The 19927-nt window shown below is 45.3% G+C and overlaps 1 protein-coding gene across 6 annotated transcripts in view; it reads right to left on the bottom strand.

The window, feature by feature from the left end:
- The window catches only part of MYH11 (myosin heavy chain 11), a 109355-nt gene extending 89861 nt beyond the window's left edge, over positions 1 to 19494 (bottom strand). For all 6 annotated transcript variants that reach the window (XM_073215535.1, XM_073215531.1, XM_073215532.1 and 3 more), the window contains exons 1-2: positions 19341 to 19494; positions 8178 to 8539 (exon numbers count right to left, since the gene is read on the bottom strand). In XM_073215535.1, coding sequence (XP_073071636.1) covers positions 8178 to 8522 — 345 coding nt within the window. In that variant the 5' untranslated portion in view covers positions 8523 to 8539; positions 19341 to 19494. The remainder of the gene's footprint in view (positions 1 to 8177; positions 8540 to 19340) is intronic.
- Between the last annotated feature and the right edge of the window lie 433 nt (positions 19495 to 19927).

Raw genomic sequence — 19927 nt, 5'->3', positions numbered from 1 at the left:
GTGAATATGCTAAATGCCACTGAACTGTATCCTTTATGCTGGTTAACTTGTTACATGGATTTTACCACAATTTAAAAAAATCATCCTGCCCTACTAAGCGCATAGGAGCATCTGCAAATCATCAGAACAGGGGAGGGGTGTGCAGGTGCCATGCCACACATGTGTGAGGTGCCATCAATGATGTCACTGTTCCTTACTGCACATCAGGTGTTCCCATAGGTTGGGGTCACAGCTCAGGAGACAGGCTCCAATCTAACCCACTGAAACTGCTTCTCCCAAACACTAACATCCCTTCTGCCCAGGGCTCTGATGGCCACGAAGCATGTCTTCCCTCCAGCCCCCCGGAGAAATGACAGAAGGCAGGGAAGCAGATATTCCATTTCTGGGCTACCCTCAAGGCGAACGAACACGGGAGAAGTTAAGCAACTTGACTGAAGTCACCAAGCCGGACCCTGGCAGTGCCAAGCCTAGCTTGGCCCTCTCGCAGGTGTGAGCATTATCCATTAGCTGTCCCACCTGTGCCCACCCTGGCAGAAATAGTCCATCATCTGGTCATTCACTGTGTAGATTCTAGACATGGAGCAAGGCTCTGGGGCTACAGACGACAAAACCCACCAAGGCCTGCCCCCAAAGGACTTTCAGTCACAGCTGAGGCTGACTGGAGAGTGGCAGGGTCCCTTCAGGGCTCCATCTGCTAGGGGACAATGGTGATGGGCCAGAGGCAGGGGGTGAACAGTGTTCAAAAAAAGGTATGGGATTGGTTGGGGAGAGGGAGCAATTTCCAAGGTTCTCACCATTCCCCTAAAAACAGCAGAAATGAGGTCACAATAAGGCCTGGTAAACATCCACCAGCTATTTACTGAGCACCTACTGTACACCAGGTCTGAGCTAGATGCTGGACGTAAATTAATAAATGATGGCCCTGCCCAAGAGCCCACAAAACAGAGGGGAAACAGGGACATTTAAAAATATCATCTTAAGAACAAGGACAGGGAGCAGGCAGTTAGGGGGGCAAGGAAGAGCAGGCCCTAATCCACATTGCAGGTGGTCAGGGAAACTTCTGGGGAGGGGTTCCCCACACTGAGCCTTAACAGAAGAGAAGGTGTTACTCAGCTCACGAGGTAGCAAAGACATAGAGGGCCAAGACAGAGGCAAAAAAAAAAAAAACAATGTGGGGGAACTGCAAGCAGAACAGTACAGCTGCAGCCTGGAAGAGGAGAGAAGCAAGGTGAGAGAGCCAGGTTCCAGCAGAGGTAAGCCTGATGGGCTCTGCCTGGATGCCCCTTGTTCTCCATTTGATCACCCAGCCCCTTCCCACCCATCCCGCACACAGCAGTGCAGGGCTTGGCATACAGTAGGTGCTCACTTAGATGCTTGCTAAATGAATGCCCGAGGGGTGAATTAATTACAAAGCTTCTCTGGAGCAGGGCCAGTGCTGCCTTCATCTCTGGTACCTGTAGCCCTACACTGGGTCTGCACATAGTAGACATTTGCTGAGCAGGTGGCAAAGAGTTCCAAAGCAGGGGCTGTGTGTCCTGTTCATCTGTGTCCTGGTCCCCAGCAGGAGGCCTCCCTCGATAAACAGTCTTTGCATGAAGGTCAACCAAGCCGTACCTTTTCTTAAGGTCTCAACTCCACCTCCAGCTTCTCCCAGACTGTGTCCTCTGCCAACTGCCATGCCCTCTTTGGAATGTCAGTGTCATTTATAGTCCAAACCACCCCACCCGACACCCTTGACCTGGAAGCAGTAAAGGGCAGTGGTTAAGGATACAGAGTTGAATACCAGGTACATGGTTTGAACCTTCACTCTGCTACTTCCTAGCTGTGTGACCCTGGGAAAGTCTCTTAACCTCTCTGAACCCCAGCTATCCTCATCTGCAAAATGGGGGAATACCAAAAGCTCCTTCATAAGTTTGCTGTGCAATAAGGCTCATGAAGCATTTAACCTGGTGCCTGGTATGTAGTAGGTGCTCAAACATTAGTGACAATACCTTTGTTTCATGATGATGACCACCTTGCCACCTTGAAACCTTCACATGTGCTGTTCCCTCTACCTGGAACACTCCCCCTACCACCCCAATCTTCCCAGAGCAACTTCCAACTCCTATCTCAGCGTTCAGCCTCCCGGACTGCAAGCTGCTCACCATCGTACCTCCAGCACAGGGCCGGGCACAGGGCAGGCACTCAGTAAACTTCTGCTGAGTGAAGGAAAGAAGGAAGGGATGCATGGCTCTCCCAGCTCCATTACCAGCTTCTAAAGGATGAGGATCACTCCTCTTTGCGCTAGACTCACAGCAAGCACTTATCTGCTTCCACGCAGACCTGAGACTGTTCAGTTCAGCAAATCCTTCCAGAGCACAACAACCTGAGAGAGGAAGGACTGGGCAGGCAGCAGTATGCCTCACACAGGGCCCTGGGTTCCATAATAATCTGGAGGTTCCATCTCCATTATTCAAACTTGGTTAACTTCACACAAGGCAGCCCACCTGCAGTTGGCAATGTTTCTACTTCCCCGTTGCCACCATCCCCCATCCAGCTGGTCAGGTTCAGAGGTTTCAACATCCCTGCCTCTCATGTCCTAGCTGGCATCTCAGGGCTCTATGCCACCAGCAGGTCCCAGCTGTGGGCCCAAGGTTTCCCTCTTATAACCATATTAGGAAGTGACTCCAGTTTTTTCCTGATACTTTATATGGAAGCTCTGAGCAGGGCCCTGCTCCCATGGCCTCTGGCAGAAATGAGGAACGGGGGAAGTTAAAAGGAACACAGGCTTTAAGTCCCACAGCCCTGGGTGGAATCAGCTTTGCCCTCCTTACCTGAGTGATTTATGTGAGTGGCTGAACCCCTAAGCTACTTCCTCCCATCAGTAAAATGATGGATAACCCAACCTTTTCTACCAGGTTGTAGCACAATGTCACAGCTTTCTGAACATCTATCCTAGACACAGACACAGTGCACCAAGGATGCAATTTGCAGCCTCCTTGCTTTAAAGAGCAAAAAAAGACCCAACACAACCTAAATATCCATCACTGGGGGACTAGCTCAAAAATTATGGTATGCTGCTGTTAAGAAGAGTACATAATGTATATATATATGTATACAAATGTACATACAATTGCCTATATATGTATAAAATATTGCTATAGGGCTACATAAGAAATTGGTGACCACAGTTTCTCCAAGAGGGTTTGAGGTGGGGGGACTGGAAGATGAGGGTAGAAGAGAAAGTTCTGAATCCCCTTATATGTAATTTAGTATTTGCATATATTATATATTCAAAAAGATGTTTTAAGTCTGATAGTTATGAGCAGACTCAAGAAGAACCCACAAGATATGATGTATGCTCTATTTGTAAGTATTCTCTTGTGGTCTTGGCATGGACTACATTATCAGAAGGTGCTTTGAAGCAATAATGACTTGAAAGACGTCAGTGGCCCTTCGCAGGCTCAAGGAAGGGCAGCCTCCAGTTTGTTTTCTTCCCACCCGCCAAGGCCCAGCGCAGCTGTATTTTTTTCCCACCCTCCAGGACCTCTGGCACCCAGGAGGCCTCTGCTGCCAGTGTCCCTGTGCAAACACTTCTTCCGGAGAAGGCTACGGTCGCTGGGCCAGGTGTCTAAGAGGTAAACATTGTCACCTGCTGGAATTTGGAAGAAAGGCCTCTCCTAACCCCCTAGTCTTCCCAGAACAGTGAAATCGGAACCAGGAAAACATCCTTTTGGGTTCAGGGGTGGGGAATTTGGACTTGGAGACCCAACAAATAGGAAGGTCCATCCACTGCTCTGCATCACCTGCCCCAGAGGCTTGGCACAGGTGTGGGAGGACCCACTGCCTACAGGGACCATGCAGGCAAGACATGAGTGAAGTGGGCCAGGTCAGAGGAAGAAATATGGCCAGCAATATTCAGCCCTAGGGGCAATGGGAGTGGTGGGGCCTGTGGCCAAACAGTGCACACAGCCCATTTAACAAGGGGTGTTATCTGGCAACCTGGGTCTGGGAGTGCCACGCCCTCTACTTTTTCAAGCAATACCAGAACTGAGATTTTCTTTTTCTTTTTGGTGGGGAGGAGGTATATCATATTAACTCAATTTTTTAGAAAAGATCTCACTCTGGGCCAACAGCTTGTAATCCCTGGCTTGGCACCTAGCAGGTACTCAAGGAAGCATAATAAATCACATAATATAAATCCTTTGGTGCACTTAATACTTGTCCAACTCAAAGCTAATGGCACCCGTGACACCATCCCCACCTGCTCCAGCCTTCAGGCACCCTAGGCCTTTCACCATCATGAATAGTCTCTCTAGCCCTGGAGGCAGACAGATCTTGTCTGAACCCAGCACTGCCCACTTCCAGCAGTAAGACTGAGCAATTCTGAGCCTCAGTGTCTCTGGTAACGTGGTAATAGCCTCTGTCTCCCAGGAATAAGTGAGCAGGTCATTGGTCCTGTGAGCATTCCTGGGCTAGAGACCCAGCTGTTTCTCATCAAGTTATTTAACTGTTCAAGTCTCCAGTTTCTTTATCTGCAAAAATGAGGCTAATAGCATATTTCTCATACATAAAGCAAAGAATAGAGGTAGCGGTAATAATATATCAGTATAAATTCATACCATAGTAAATTTTAGATAAATAGTAACTGGCATTATTGTTGCCCTGAGGGTAAAAAGGCTCCCTGAGGAGTCTAGTGAAAGATAAGACCCTCTGCCCAGAAAAAATGTACATGGACACAAATTTTCCTTAAATCTTAGGAGGCTGACAAACTTCCTAGTGCCCATTCACAGGTACCAAGTTTAGAAACGCACATTTTAGGGAATTTTTAAAATTTTTTTGTAAGAACACTTAACACGAGATTTACCCCCTTAACCAATTTTTATGTGTACAATTCAGTATTGTTAACTATAGGCACCATATTGTATGGCAGCTCTCTAGATATTATTCATCTTGCGTGACTGAAATTTCATACCTGTTGGGCAGCACCTTCCCATTTCCAGCACCACCTAATAGTCACCAATTCCCTCTCTGATTCTGATTTTGACTATTTTAGATGCCTCCTATAAGTGGAATCCTGCAGTATTTGACCTGTGACTGGCTTATCTCACTCAGTGTAGTGTCCTCTAGGTCATCCATGTTGTCAAATACAGCAGGATTTCCTTTTTTAAGGCTAAATAGTATTCTCTTATATGGATATGCCTCTTTTAGTTGATCCATTCATCAGTTTAGAATCTATGTCATATATCTGCATTTAGCTCATGTGTCTTATCTCCCTTCCCTTAATTATAAAATAGCCTCTGGTCAAGGGCCAGGCCCTGTGTCCCTCAGCATCCCACAGAGAGGGCAGCAGGAGGGCCAGAGGCACACACACTTTGCAGCGTGTCAGGCCAGAGTCTGGACAGGTTATACTGCTTCTCTGCATCAGACACCTCACATGCAGAGCTTTGCTCTCACCAGTGTCATAAAGGACAAAATAGGCTGGGACACCCAGTACCGGCAAAGCTCACACCTTTACTGAACTCCCCCCACCTGAAACCCTGTCCCATTCCATCGGCTACACATCAGGGACAGAGCCAAATAATAAGCCATCAAGAAAAAGTCCAGGCAGAGCAAACCCAGCCAACAGCAGTGTCCGGAAGGGCAAGAGAAAGCTGGGCCAGGAAATAGAGCCACGTGCGTGCTCCAGACGGGCCACAAGTGATCAGTGGCAGCTCAGGCAAGAATCTGCATCTCTAAGATAAGGAGATAGGATCCTCTGGTTTCTACCGATTCTTTTAGACCCAAGAGGGCAAGACATCTTCAAGGACCTAATCAAAGGCACATTGTCTGAGGTGAACCATGCAGAACAGAGGGGAAAGTTCTCTTCATTACCAAGGGCAAATCAGGCACGCTTGGCTGCCTCCATATTATCCTGACATCCACCTATTTACAAGGGCTGTGCCCTCTGCTCTCGCACCCTGGGAGAGTAACTTGTTGTGCTTCCCCAACCCACCCCTGTCCTTTAACTCCTCTGTCATGGACAACAGTTTCTATTTAAGTGATTAAATTGGGCAGAAAGGAATGAGAGAGGAGTAGGCACATGGTCACAAGGCTGAAAGGTTTTTCATCTAATCTGGAGAAGCAGGGCAGGAATTTCAAACTTTGATTCATTTTTTAATCTGCTGTCAGAAGATATTCTGAGTCTCAGGACCTTCACAAGTCCCTTATTATTTTTCCTGATTCCCATTTTGGGCTCAAACACCATGTCAGAGGACAGCAGGTGAGATTCATACCCAGGCCCGTCCTTGGCCTCCCTGGATGGAGAGGACACATCTCAGATGGGAGACCCAGAGCGACCAAATTTCTCCCCTATTCCTGCAGACTGGTGACTTTAGAAATGTCCATCCTATTGATAGTATTTCCATGCAAGGAGTGGTGAGGACAGAATGAATTCTCCCTGCTTAGTTAGGAAGTAAGGATGGCCTTTAGCACTCTGGGCCTCAGTTTGCTTGCCTGTAAAATGGGACGAGTGTGCTTATTTAGTGGATATTGTGTTGATTAAATGAGATAAAGTCTGTCAAACCTGAGTTAGAGGAGGTATTTAATAATTATGAGTCGCTCTCCTGCTCCTCTTTGGCTCTTAAAAGAGCCACTGTTACCCCATCTGAACTACCCATAAGAAGAATGGGTAATCAGTTATGGCACATCCATGCGTTAGACTACACAGCCCTTAGATGGGTATTTTTGGGGTTATGAATGAAATGTGGGAAGGCTCAGCATTGACTTGCACACTAACCTATGTGCAAAGGTTTTTAAACATGTAAACACATACCATGCTCACAAAGAAAGGGATCAAGAACGCACCAGCTCCTTATCAGCTGTTATCTCTGAGGGAGGACTGATTTTGTGTTTGCTGTATGTTTCCGAATTTTCTAAATCTTCTGAAATGAATGTGCCTTGCTGCACTAGTTAGGAAACAAATCTGAAGGACACTTTTAGAGATGATATGGGGGTTTTATAATTTTCATATGACAAAATGTGAAGGGCAGTGCCAGGAGGACATAGGCTAAAGAGACTGTTTCCGCAAGCTTGCAAAAATCCTAGAACATCCAACTGGTAATAACAAAAATGACCTTAACAACAGCAAAACCAATGATAATAGCACCTAGCATCTTGAGTGCTGACAATGTGCTAGGAGGCATGTCAACCTTTGCCTTCTCTTTTTTAGAGTAACCCACTCTCTGAGACTGGTACTATGCTTGTGTTCATTTTAGAGATGGAAACAAAATTTCTGAGAAATTAGTAACTTGCCCAAGGGAGAGCAAATCCTTTCTGAGAGGCAAGATAAACGAAGGTGGACTGGTGAACCCTCTGCGCACCAGCCTGGCATCAGGGGGCTTACCTTGTCTCTCTTGCTTTGGGGAATCCAAACCCACAAGGAACAGGCCCCCTTTCCTGCCGCCACACCTCCCCATCATCTAGTCCAGGCTGTCCAGCAGAACGTCCTACAGTGACGGGAATGTTCTATTCCTGTGCTGTTCAATACAGCAGCCACTAGCCACAGGTGGCTGTTGAACATGGGACATTGGCCAGTGCAAAGAAATGAATTTTTAAGCATTGATTTTTAATTAATTTACATCTAAATTTAGTTAGCCACACGTGGCTGGTGGCTACCCTATTGGACAGTACAGGTCTAAGTCTACTCTGGCCTGCACCGTCAGCCCCAGGGAGCCCGGGGCCCATCTATAACAGGGAAGGCCTGCCCTAAACCTAGCCAGACCTCCATCTCTCCCTCTCACATGGCTGCTGGCAGGGCCAGCCTTCCCAAGAGGTGATGAGCTGTCCTTCATTTCCAAGTTGGAGGAAGAACAGCAAACTACCTCACTGAAACCTGTTAGGTATTCACCATGCACCTTGGCGCTTTGCATAAGTGATCACACAGAATCTCAGCATCTCACTGACCTAGGGAGGGAGATTTGTCCCATTTTACAGATAAGAATACTGAGGTTTCAAAAGGTGAAGTAACCTGGTCAGTGTTGCAGATCTAGGTGAAGCAGGACTGAGGCTTGAACCCAGGTCTGAATGATTCCACTTCACCATGTGGCCTCCCTCAGCAAAACCTCCCAACTTGTACCCCAAGCATGTCTCTAAACCTCTTCCTTCCCTAGGGGTGCGGGAGGACCAGAAGAAGTAACTGGATGCCCCAAGATACTCACGTATATGAGTCCTGAGAAGTACCTCTCCCTCAGGTTATGGAGCACGGAGGCTTCATTGAGGCACGTCAGCTCTGCCATATCCTCCACTTTGGAGAACTTAGGCGGGTTCATCTTCTGGATGTCATCTTTGTTGACTGAAACCTTCTTGCCATTCTCCACTAGCTCCACAACCACCTCATCGCCCTTCTCCTCCTTGATGCTGGCCGCCTCGAAACCCTGCTTCTCTGAAGGGACCCAGACCAGCTTCTTGGCAGCCCAATCAGCCTGGGCCACTGGGCTGTTGATGAAGTTTTTGTCCACAAAGAGGAATTTCTCATCATCACTGAGCTGGCCCTTCTGTGCCATGGTGCCTGGTTGGTCCCCTGTGGAATAAGGCAATAGCGTCAGGATTGGGCCAGAACAAAGCCATAAAGCAGACGGACCCCTCACTTCACATGACTAGGAATGCAGGCTGCAGAAATGTTCTGCAAACTACGAGGATGTTCCCTACAGTATAGTTATGTCATCAAATGGAAACACCCAAAGGCCCTTCAGAAAATGGAGCTGCACCATTGATTATTGTCCATCATCAGGGCATTGGATATGTAAACCATGCATTTTCACAATGAAATACTCTCCAGGAGTTAAGAAGCAAGAAGGATGTCTATATATGTTGACATAGGAAGATATCCACGTCTTATTGTTCACAGCAGACATAAAAGCACAGGGGTACTCAAATGGTTAAACATGAGAATTTCCATATGACCCAACAATTCTGCTCCTAGGTATACACCTAAGAGAAATGAAAACATACATCCATGCAAAAACTTGTATGCAAATGTTCATGGAAGCATTATTCACAATAGCTAAAATGTGGAAGTAAGCCACACAACCATCAACAGATGAAATGAATAAAATGTGGTCTATCCATATAATGAAATACTATTTAGCCATAAAGAGGAATGAAGTACTGACAGAAGCTACAGCTTGGATGAACCTTGAAAGCATTATGCTAAGTGAAAGAAAGCAGTCACAAAGGCCATGCATTATATGATTCATTTATATGAAATGTCTAGAATAGGCAAGTCCATACTGACAGAAAGAAAATTAGTGGTTGCCACAGGCTGGGAGAGAATTAGAGACAGCTATTGGGTGCTGGGTTTCTTTTTGGGGTAAAGAAAATGTTCTAGAATTTACTATAGTGATGGAAGCACAATTCTGTGAGTATGTAAAAGCCACTGAACTGTGCAATCTAAATGGGTGAATTGTATGATAAATGAATTATATCTAAATAAAGCTTTTTAAAAATGAAATAAAGGGAGAGAATCAAACAGGTATAATAAAATCCCATTTTTATTTCAAAATATTTAGAATTGTATAAGAAAAATAAGTTACCAAGTGCACTTGGGGGATATTTACTTTTATTTTAGGCTTTTTTCCATTTTTTTTATTGTGGTGAAATATATATGACATAAAACTTACTTTCTTAACCATTTTTAAGTATAAAGTATTAAGTACATTCATATTGTGTGCAACCACTGTCCATCTCCAGAATTCTTTTCATTCTACAAAATGGAAACATGTACCACTCAACAATACCTCCCCATTCTTCCCCAGTCCCTCAGCCCATGGTGACCACAGTTCTATGAATTGGACTATTTATTCTAAGAACCTCATGTAAGTGGAATCATACAGTATTTGCCTTTCTGTGACTGGCTTATTTCACTAAGCATGATGTTCTTAAGGTTCACCCATGTAGCATGTGTAAAAATTTCCTCTCTCTTATCAGTTTAATAATATTCCATTGTATATACATACCACTTTTTATTTATCCACTCAACTGTTCATAGATATTTGGGTTGTTTCCATGTTGTAACTACTGTGAATAATGCTGTTATGAAGATGGGTGTACTTTCTATTATGTATTTTTTTACCATGTTTGCAGCTTTATAATTTTTTATTGAATTTATGATCAACAAAAATAGATATTTTTACAAAGGTCTTCAAATAGCCAACATGTGTAAGAAAAAGATGTTCCCCCTCACTAGTAAATGAAGAAACACAAGTTAAAGCAATGAGGTGTTGATTTTTACCTACTCACCTTGGCTAAAATGAAAACCTTTGATAATATCCACTGTTGCAAGAGGGTAGGGGCCTGGCCTCTGCAAACACAGCCCTCATGCATGGAAAAGCCTTAAAAAATCTATGCATACTCCTTGACCTACAATTGCATTTCTATGAATTTAGCCTAAGCAAAGAGACAAGTGCTAACAGATGTGTAAGAATGCAAGTTGCACTGCTGTTTGGTAAACAGCAAAGCCCGTAAGCCATCTAAACGGCCTTCGGTGACTACCTTGTTAAATTGTGGAACTTACACTTAGTAAAACGCTATAATTTCACTGAAGATTTAAATTATCAACTTTTATTTATGTCAAAGATTTTTTCACTTCTCCTGGAACATAGTTATTAAAAGTATCATTGACATGCCCTGAAATTCTCTCACTGTAAATGTACAATTCAATGATTTTTAGTACATTTACAGAAAATGTGCATCCATCATTACAAGGAATGCTGGAACATTCCTGTCATCTGAAAAAGGGTTCCCTTGTGCCAGTCTGCAGTCTCCCTATTCCCACATCCAATCCTAATCTACTATATCTCTAAAGATTTGCCTTTTCTGGATGTTTCATATACATGGAATCATAGAATAGGTGACTGTTGACCATGCGAAGATACTGAAGATGTATTTCTGTGTATGTACGTATAAATGGAATATTCAGTAATAAAAAAGAACAAACTACACAAGAGCATGGACAAATCTTAAAAGCACTATGCTAAATGAAAGAAGACGGACCCAAAAGACTACGTGCTCTATCACTCCACCGATACAGAAGTCTAAGAGAGAAACTCTGGGGACAGAAAGAGGATCAGTAGTCACCAGGGGCGGGGCGGGAACCGACTGCCAAGAGGCACAGAGGAACTCCGGGATGATGGAAATGCTCTGTATCCTGATGAAATCGGGGATTACACATTTGTCAAAACTCATTGGGCTGTATGCTTAAAAATCTGTGAATTTTTAAAGAATTGGTGAGTTTCACTGTATGTAGATTATACCCCAAATAAAGGTGATTATTTGTAATAGAACCTTTCTTGTAATTTTTCATATGTATACAGATTTTTCAAAGTCTAGAAAACTACATGCTCAAATATTAAACTATGGTCCTACCTGGTCAAATACAGGATAGTTTGCACATCAGTAAGAAAGATAACTATTTGAGTAGAGAGATGAGTATGTCTAAACCCATGAGATCATGGTGATGAAGGAGGATTCAGAGGTCTACCTTGACAGATGCTGGGGAGCCAACCCATTATTTTGAAAACTGGCAAAGGGAATCCAAACATGACTCTGCCTCTCTCACAGAAATTGTTCCTTAAAGCCATTAAATGCTTGAAAACGAGAAGCCTGTCTTTATATAAAGTTTCAAGTCATTACATGTCCTTTCAAAAGGGCAGGCCCATTTGCCACAGATTCTCCATCCTGTTGTCTAGATGTGTCCACAAGGCAGGTGCTGAGACAACAGGTTCTTCATAGGCCTGCCCTGTGGCCCATCCCAGACCCTCGGCCGTACCTGCAAATGGTGCCCTTGCTCTGCTAACACTTACTCTCGTCCAGCAACCCCAACCTGCCCCATCTCTCCTCCCCCATCCATTGCTTCTGTGCTCCAAAGAACTAAGGCTCAGGCTGAGTTAGGATACACGGCCACCAGGACACAGTGTAGTTGACGTTCCTCCTTCAGCAGAAAACAATTCACAGCTCCTTTGAATTCACCAAGAGGAGCCCCAGGCTTGGGCTTCAGATCCCATGTTGATGGAGTAACCTCCATATCCCACGAGCAGGCCCTGGGGCTGGGCGGCCAACTTCTGAACTGCAGACATTGCAAGGCAAAATAGAAGCAGATACTCCAGCAGCCACTTTCCTCTTTCAGGGATGAAAATAACAATAATAGAAACCAGAAGCTGATATGCTCAGAGGGGATGGTTATTTCTCCTAGGAGCCCTGATCTAGCAGCTCATTTTAAAAGAAAGATGGAGAAATGAACAAATCATTCCCTCATCTGAATAGGCACTGAATTGAGAAAAGTGAAATAAAGAATTGTAGAGAACACCTGTTGTTCCAGGTTTAAAACCACATGTCTGGCATTTTTAAACCATTATTGGATTTTGCTTGGGATGTAATAAGTCCAAAGCATCCTCCCTCAATTCCATTTCCATTGTTATTAACAAATATTCTTTTCTACTTAGAAGAATTCCAGCTAATAAATGTAGAAGAAATGGTAAAACTCAAACCTAGTGATTTTTAACCCCTAGTAAAATAATGGGTCTTGGCAATAACCATCCATAGTTGTTAAAACCAGGAGACCAGCGGTTCTCCTGCCTCCTGCTCTTCTGCCTCCTGCTCAAGCTTCATGGGCTCATCAGTTCAGGGGAGTGTCTGCAATAAGTGAACTGACCTTTTAAGGTGCCTAGCACAGTACCTGGCAATAAACATTCAATGGGACCTGAGTCAGATTAGCTACAACTCCACCCCACAGTAAGAACAGATCTCACAAACACATTTGAGCAGAAGGCAGACACAAAAGGATGCACTGTGCCTCCCGTTTATAAGGGGTTTGAAACCAGGCATAATTAACCTATGGTAGGTCATACATCATGACTGGAAAAGTAGACATGAGGGGGGCTTATGGGGCTGATGTTCTGCTTCTTAACCTGCCAGGCACATGAGTCTGTTCACTTTGTGACCATTCATCAACTGCACTTTTCTGATACAAAGTACACTTACATGAAAAAATCTGGTTTCCTTTTTTCCCTATTAATCCTTAGTTGTGGTAAAATACACATAAAATTTACCACTTTAGCCATTTAACTGTGCAGTTCAGTAGTGTCAAAAATACATTTATATTATTGTGCAATCAATGAAAATGATCTATGTAAAAATAGGAGCCAATTATACTCAAGAGGGCCAGGGGAAAGCTTCCATTTGTTCTGAGCAGTGTGACCACTAAGCGGGCTAATTGTGGTGTTGGTAAGTTGCCTTAAAAGTCATAAAAAAAGAAGAAAATACAACAGAAAAATAAAAGGACACAGGAATCCCCATTGCCAGGAATCCCATCTAATCTAGGGCTAAAAACACCAACAAGATTAGTGCAAAGAGCCTGTCTCTGTCCAAAAAAAGGAGACAGAGAAGCCGCTTTGATGCCCCTGACAGTTACAAGGTGTGAGATCTGCTTTGGTGAAAGGAAAGAAGGAAAAGAAATGAGGAGCTAGGCTTCACCCTAGAATGGTGTTTCTCAGAGTGTGCTCCTTGGAACCCTAATCCCTTTATAGGTGGGGTTAGGGGCGAGGAGGGATTCAGGGAGGTTGAGACATTCTTTAAAAAAAAAAAAATTCTGTGGTCAAATCCACTTGAAAAGTGCTACATATTCCCTCCCTGTCCTGGGGAGGCAGAACATTCCTCAGGACATCCCCGTGGCAGGTCTTCAAACCAACGACTATTTCTCTGTTTTGAACGCAGGGCTCTCTGAAACATTCAGCCACAGATCTCTTTTCCCACCAAACACTGATGAAATCCCACAGAATTGCCCTTTAGCAAATTCAGTGTGCCTAGCAGATCAATAAAACTAATATTAGTCAGCCTAGCTGCTAAATCTTGAGTATCAGCTATTACCTCATTTAATCCTCTCAAAGACACTGAGGCGCTCTTACCTCTGGTTTACAGAGGAGAAAACTGAGGCATTTGCCCATCACAGCGTAGCTGGTTATGAAACCTAAAGATACATTTTCAGTGTGATCTTTCTGCTTTGCCTGCCTTCTCTGAAACAAGAAGGGAACTTAGGGTCAGAGGAAATACAGGTGCGCACGGGACCCATCCTAGATCACTCCTGGTGCCTTGAAGGCTGAGGATAACTTGCCTTTATTGTCACAGGGACTTGCCTTGGTGTGCGCCCAGAACCTTGAGTTTTCAAAATTTGGGGTGGTGACAGTCAGGCAAAAAGGGGCAGGTCAGGCAGGTCAGGCATTCAGTGAGGCATAGGGAAGAACAAAAACGTAGCTTGTAAAATCACAGCAGTCATCAGAGAGCACAGTCTCAGCGATGGGATTCTCCGGGTGCTGAATGGAAGCAAACATGGTCTGTGGCTCCCTGCTGTGGTCCCTAATTTAGAGCAGCGTTCTCAACCTGGTCACGATTTACATTTGGGGCTGGATCACTCTTTGTTGGTAGGGGAGGCAGGGAGGTGGGCTCCCTGTGCTCTTCAGGGTGCTCAGCAGCCCCCCTGGTCTCCTCCTACTAGATGCTAGTAGCTACCCCTCCTCCACATCGTGATGGCCAAAAATGCCTCCAGACATTGCCAGATGTCCCCTGGAGGGGGCAGGGGGAGGGGCAAAATTGGCCCCAATGAGAACTATTGCTTTAGAGTAAAAGCTAGGGCTCTCTTGGGAAACACAAGACAGAACAGTAACCACTCGGTCAATGCCAACCTGGAATGCCAACTGCAGATCACACGGGTGGAGCAAGGGCGAGCATATCACATCAGAAAGATGCCTGGTGAACCCCCAGGAGACTCCCCACCCACCTTGTTTTTCCCTCTCCAAGCCCCCTCCTCTACCAGCCCCCTGTCCAATGTCCTGAATCAGCTCCCAAGGCTGAAAGGACATTTCAGGGATTATCACACAGGACTGATGGATACTAAGGACAACTCACTGATCAAGGGCTGCTCTCAAACGTTTACAGAAGCAAAGGACTCTTGCTATTGGGGTTAGCAATGTTTGACACAGCCGCGTGTCAGTCGTGAGCACAGTCCTGGCTCCCTTAAAACCACACACAGCTTCATGCTTTGAGCATAAGCAAGCTGCCCATTAGCCTCCATTAAGACCACAGGGTTACAAGTCCCAGTTCTGCTCCAAACTCACTAAGTGACTCTGGGCAAGTCACTGTCCCTCGCTAGGTCTTATGTTTTCCATTTGGGGAAAAAAGTGGTAGGCTCGCCTCACTATAACATTTTATTGTATTTGTGATTCTGGATCAAAGGGCTGAGACTGGACCAATTGAGCATGTTCAGCTGCTTAAGTTTGTTTTAGCATAGATTTTATTTTCCCTGGGGAAACTCAGGGGTAAAAGATCTTACCCTTTCTGCTTCTGCATTAATGAAAAATGAATAAAATATCCCAGGGCCCAGTCTAACAGTACAGGATTTGCATATCACCAGGCCTGGTTGACAGCTTCCCTCAGGATTTGACTCAGGTAAGCCACAGGCTCAAGATTTTGGGCCAGAGAGGCAAATACAATGCCCAGGGGTCAAGAGAACAAGGCAGCGTGACCCAGACCCTCCTTGCTCTGCCCAATGAGGATGGCAGCTCCTTGATGCCCGCTGGTGTCCCCTAGTGAGAGAACATGGGCCCTCCATTGCCAGATAGCCAACAGACTCAGAAGTCTGAATTGAGGTACAAAATACCCAACCCTAAAGTTAAATCCTGGCACATTTTAAATGCCACGCAGGCAAAAGGAAAGCCCTCTGGGCAGGATCTAGAACATAACCCTCCAGCTGGAATGATGAAGTTGGTACATCTCAGTAAGGGGTTGTTTCAACAGTGAGAGGCTATCCTCCAAATAACAGAGTATCTTGCAGCTGATAGAAAAATGCCACATGCTGATATAGAAAGATATAGAAGACACATAATTAAGTGAAAATACTAATTAACAATGCCAATATTGATGTAAGAAAAGCAGGTTTGACATAGAAGATTTGTGGAAAGATACAAAAATACATTAACCGTGATTACATCTAGAGGTGGCGAGCAGGGGACCAGGGAAGAAGGCATTCTACCTGGAGACTGGGGAATGGCTATAATGCTCCCGGGTGGTCTCAGACATTGGCCGTTACTGAGATTCCATGTCATTCACTGCATGGTTTGCTTCACCAGGGGTGGGGAGGAATGGGCACTGTCAACATGGAAGTTCAAGCCGGCATGAATAAGCAAGAGGCAAGTCCTATGGCCTTTTCTTAGGTGATGAGGGCTATTCCTCCCAAGCCCTTGAATCACTGATGCAAGTCAAGAAATAGAGGACTCTCCCCTGAAGGAGCAATGAGCAGCACTAGTTTCTTCCTCCATTGTCTGATCCTTTGCAAAAGCCACTCCCAATTCCTGCTTGGCCTTCTCCAAACTCAGCCTTCCTTCCCTCATGTGGCCATGGGTAAAGGCCAGGGGTACAGGGAGGAGGCCCCAGGGAGAAGAAAAGCCCTGTGAAAGCTAGACAGGCTGCTCTGGCTCCCAGGTGAGCTCCTAAAGGATGCCATCACCACCCTGAATGAATAAAAAATGAGCCAATATAACAGGAATTTGTAATATTCCTGGCACCAGTGAGGAAGTATGGCTAAAGTAGAAGAAGATTCTGATCACCACCTCTTGCCCAAATAGGAATTGGTTTACGAGAAGAGATTACACAAAAGGTAAATTAGGGGCAAGGTTCTCCTTTACAGAAAGACCATGCAATAGGCTTCCTCCTTCTCCCAAGTACCAGCTGTGCCACATTGAGCAAGGTCCTTAAGGTCTCTGGTCATGTAAGGTATAAAGAACTATCCATGGAAGTTTACTAGAAGCCAGTAACTAGGCTAAACACTTTGTATACATTATCCCATTTAATCCTCCCAAGAGGCTAATTCTCTGGGCTGTAGAGTTAGTACTGGATTTGCAGAACTCTATCTTCCTCACTGGCCATTCGAGCTATTTTGAGCCAGTTATTCAGCTGCCACACTTGCAAAACAGGCTCATGAACAGTATATACTCCAAAGGGTTGTTGTGAAGACTTTGTAAGATGATGCCAGTCAGGGTTTTGCATACAGCCCAGCAACAGTGCTCAGCAAGCATTAGCTATTCTCAGCGCCATTTTACAGATGGGAAAACTGAGGTTTGGGAGGCCCAATGGGGATGATTTCTAAACTCACTTCTATGACACCAGTGGATTTAAAACTGGACTTGGTTTTCCAGAAAAGTCTCAAGTATATCTGATTTCAGAATTCCAACAGCATAAAATCTACCTGCTGGAATCCAATGTACTGCAGAAAGGAGGAGACAAACTTCTCCCTCAAAATAAAACTTCAAAATAAGAGAGGTATAGGAAAAAGTAAACCCTCTTTCATCCCACATGTCTTCTCAAGGGTTCCTCCACTTGTTCCCAAATGGGAAGGACAAAGGCAGAGAAATCCCCAGAGTCACAGCTGCAATACATACTCATTTGTGAAGGGGCCAGGGATGGCCGCATGGAAAACGCTACCATAAATGGGCATGTTTGCCTCAATCTCAGCCCTCGCACAGAAAAGTAATGATAACAAATCCATAACAAGTACCTTGTACGGCATAACACGTCCATTTCAGACATGACAATAAAAAAACATGGTGTTTACAAGGCAAGCCTCAGATGCTTCACGAGCAAGGCCCAGCTAGTCCACATTTTGAACCCTTGGGATGGCGGCCCACCTAAGGTCATTGGCTCCAACTAGATTACCCCATCACCAGGGGACAAACTGTGCAGTTAAAATTCACAAAAGGTCAGCTTGTTTTCTTCAAAGAGAAGATGATAAACACTTGCCTTTCTGAAAGCAATTGGTTCCACCAGAAATCTGACTCCAACAGGGACTTTTTATTCATGGTAAAGGCTAAAGATGGTGGGGTAAAGCCTATAGCCTTGGCATCAGACAGACCCCCAGAAACGGGTTCCACTACTTGCTAGCTGTGTGACACTAGGCAGGTTACTGAACCTGAGCCTCAGCTGCCTTGTATACCAAACAGGCATATCACAATGTTTCCCTTAGAAGTTTGTTGCGCTGATAATTTGAGATGAATTAAGTCAAACATGGCTACAGTGATGGAATGTAAGTATTCCATTGATGACAGCCATCCCAATGGGAGAGCATCAAGGAAAGGCTCCTTCCACAGACATTCAATATCCTAATTTACACACTGCCATCTAATGACCTCCAGATCAGCATCTTCAAGCTCCCTCTCTGTAAAAAATTCTAAAAGGGTATCTTTAAGGAAGCCAAACCAATCAAGAAACCTGCACCAAACAAAACTTTGCAAACCTCTTTACTAGCAATCAGCCTGTCTTCCTTTACCAAACCCTGGCCAGTGTGCAATTTAATCTGTCAGTTCTGAGTACCATAACTAAATACTTATTGTCTTGGGTTTCCAAATATTTTATTGAACTTCTTGATAAGTATGGTTCTGAATGGTGCCTTTCCTCAAGCAGCAGAATCCCTACCAGCTCTCTGCAGGGAGAAAACTTACAGCAGGCAATAGCCATGCTTTTTTTTACTTTGCCCACTTTGTGGCGCATGAGTCATCTTGCAGGAAACCCAGCGCAATCTTACCTAATACACCTGAAGTTCGTGGATATAAATGGGAACTTTTACATCTGTCTAGATATTTAAGTCCCCTGGAATCAACATGGCTGAGATTTTTTTTTATTATTATTTGGAGAAGGTGTCAGGGGATGTCTGGGAAAAACCCTGGGTTGTAATAAATGAACTGGATCATAACCAGCCTCATCTCTGCAGGATTACCAACAAGCACATACTCTAAACTGATAAAAAACACTCCCCTTTCCACAGAGCCCATGTGTTTTTAACTGATATAACACAGCATCAACAGGATTAAGTAATGCTTCCAAATCCACTTGGAGCATTACTTTGCCTGCCTGTGTGATTGTAAATGACTTTTCAATGAAGTTCAGCTGCACTTCCCCTGTGCCTAGAAATCAGAAGCCTGTGCAAGCTGGACCCCTGAGATTTCTAGAGCAGCACATCTCTCAGATTTGCTGCGTTACAAGAATCACTTGCGATCCTCTTTTTTTTTTTTTCCTTTTTTTAGGTACAGGTTTTCTGGAGATTCTAGAGTACCTGGAGTTGGTTCCAGGCATTGTTATTTTTAAGAAGATGTTGGTTTGGGCAAATCATGGATGATGGGGCAGAGAAAAATGAAAATTGTGACTCCGCACCTTCTCACTGTAGTCTTTAAAAGGATGACAAGAGATACACCTCAAGGCTCCCCGGCCCCTGTAAGATCCCTCGTAGGACTCTCAAGCCTCCTACCCAATTGCACCACCACCTCCAATACCACACTACTTACAGATCTCCAACTGGGATATAACGGAGAAGCAATCGGATGGAGAGCTCAGACCTGCCACACCTCCCAGGCAGGGGCGTCCAAATCTCCTGCTAGCCTCCGACGCCTCTCTTTATAGGCCCAGAGCTGCCCGCGAGTGGGAAAGGGGAGGGGGACATTGTGGGGGATGGTCCCGCTCTGCTCCTCCGCAGCGCCCCCTGCAGGAAGCGAGACTCGCGAGGTTCTTGGCTGTCCCCGGCGCACCTGCCGGCAGTGGCGCAGCCGCCCGGGGTCCCACCCCGCCTCAAGGACTGTCACCGGGACTCGGGGTCCCTAGAGAGAGGAGGGGTCGAGCAGTCAACGTCTCTAGGGGACGCTTGAGAATTTCTTCCCCGAGTCTGTCCCAGACCCATGGGCTTTAACGGCTTCCTACCCACGCGAGGAACTGTGGAGCGTCTGAGTTGACACCTCCCCGCCCCACTCCCCATTTGCCTCCCACTGTTAGGAAGGGGGGCTGGCCTGGCAGCGTGAAAGGTAGGGAAAGGGGATTTTTTGAACTTTACGAAGTGTAAGGCAGGAGTCCCGACTGCTGGGAATTATGCGGTAAGGGG

This window comes from Manis javanica, chromosome 10 (genome assembly GCF_040802235.1).
Source record: "Manis javanica isolate MJ-LG chromosome 10, MJ_LKY, whole genome shotgun sequence".
In the NCBI taxonomy this organism is placed as follows: domain Eukaryota; kingdom Metazoa; phylum Chordata; class Mammalia; order Pholidota; family Manidae; genus Manis; species Manis javanica.
This window is presented reverse-complemented; position numbering and strand designations above follow the sequence as displayed.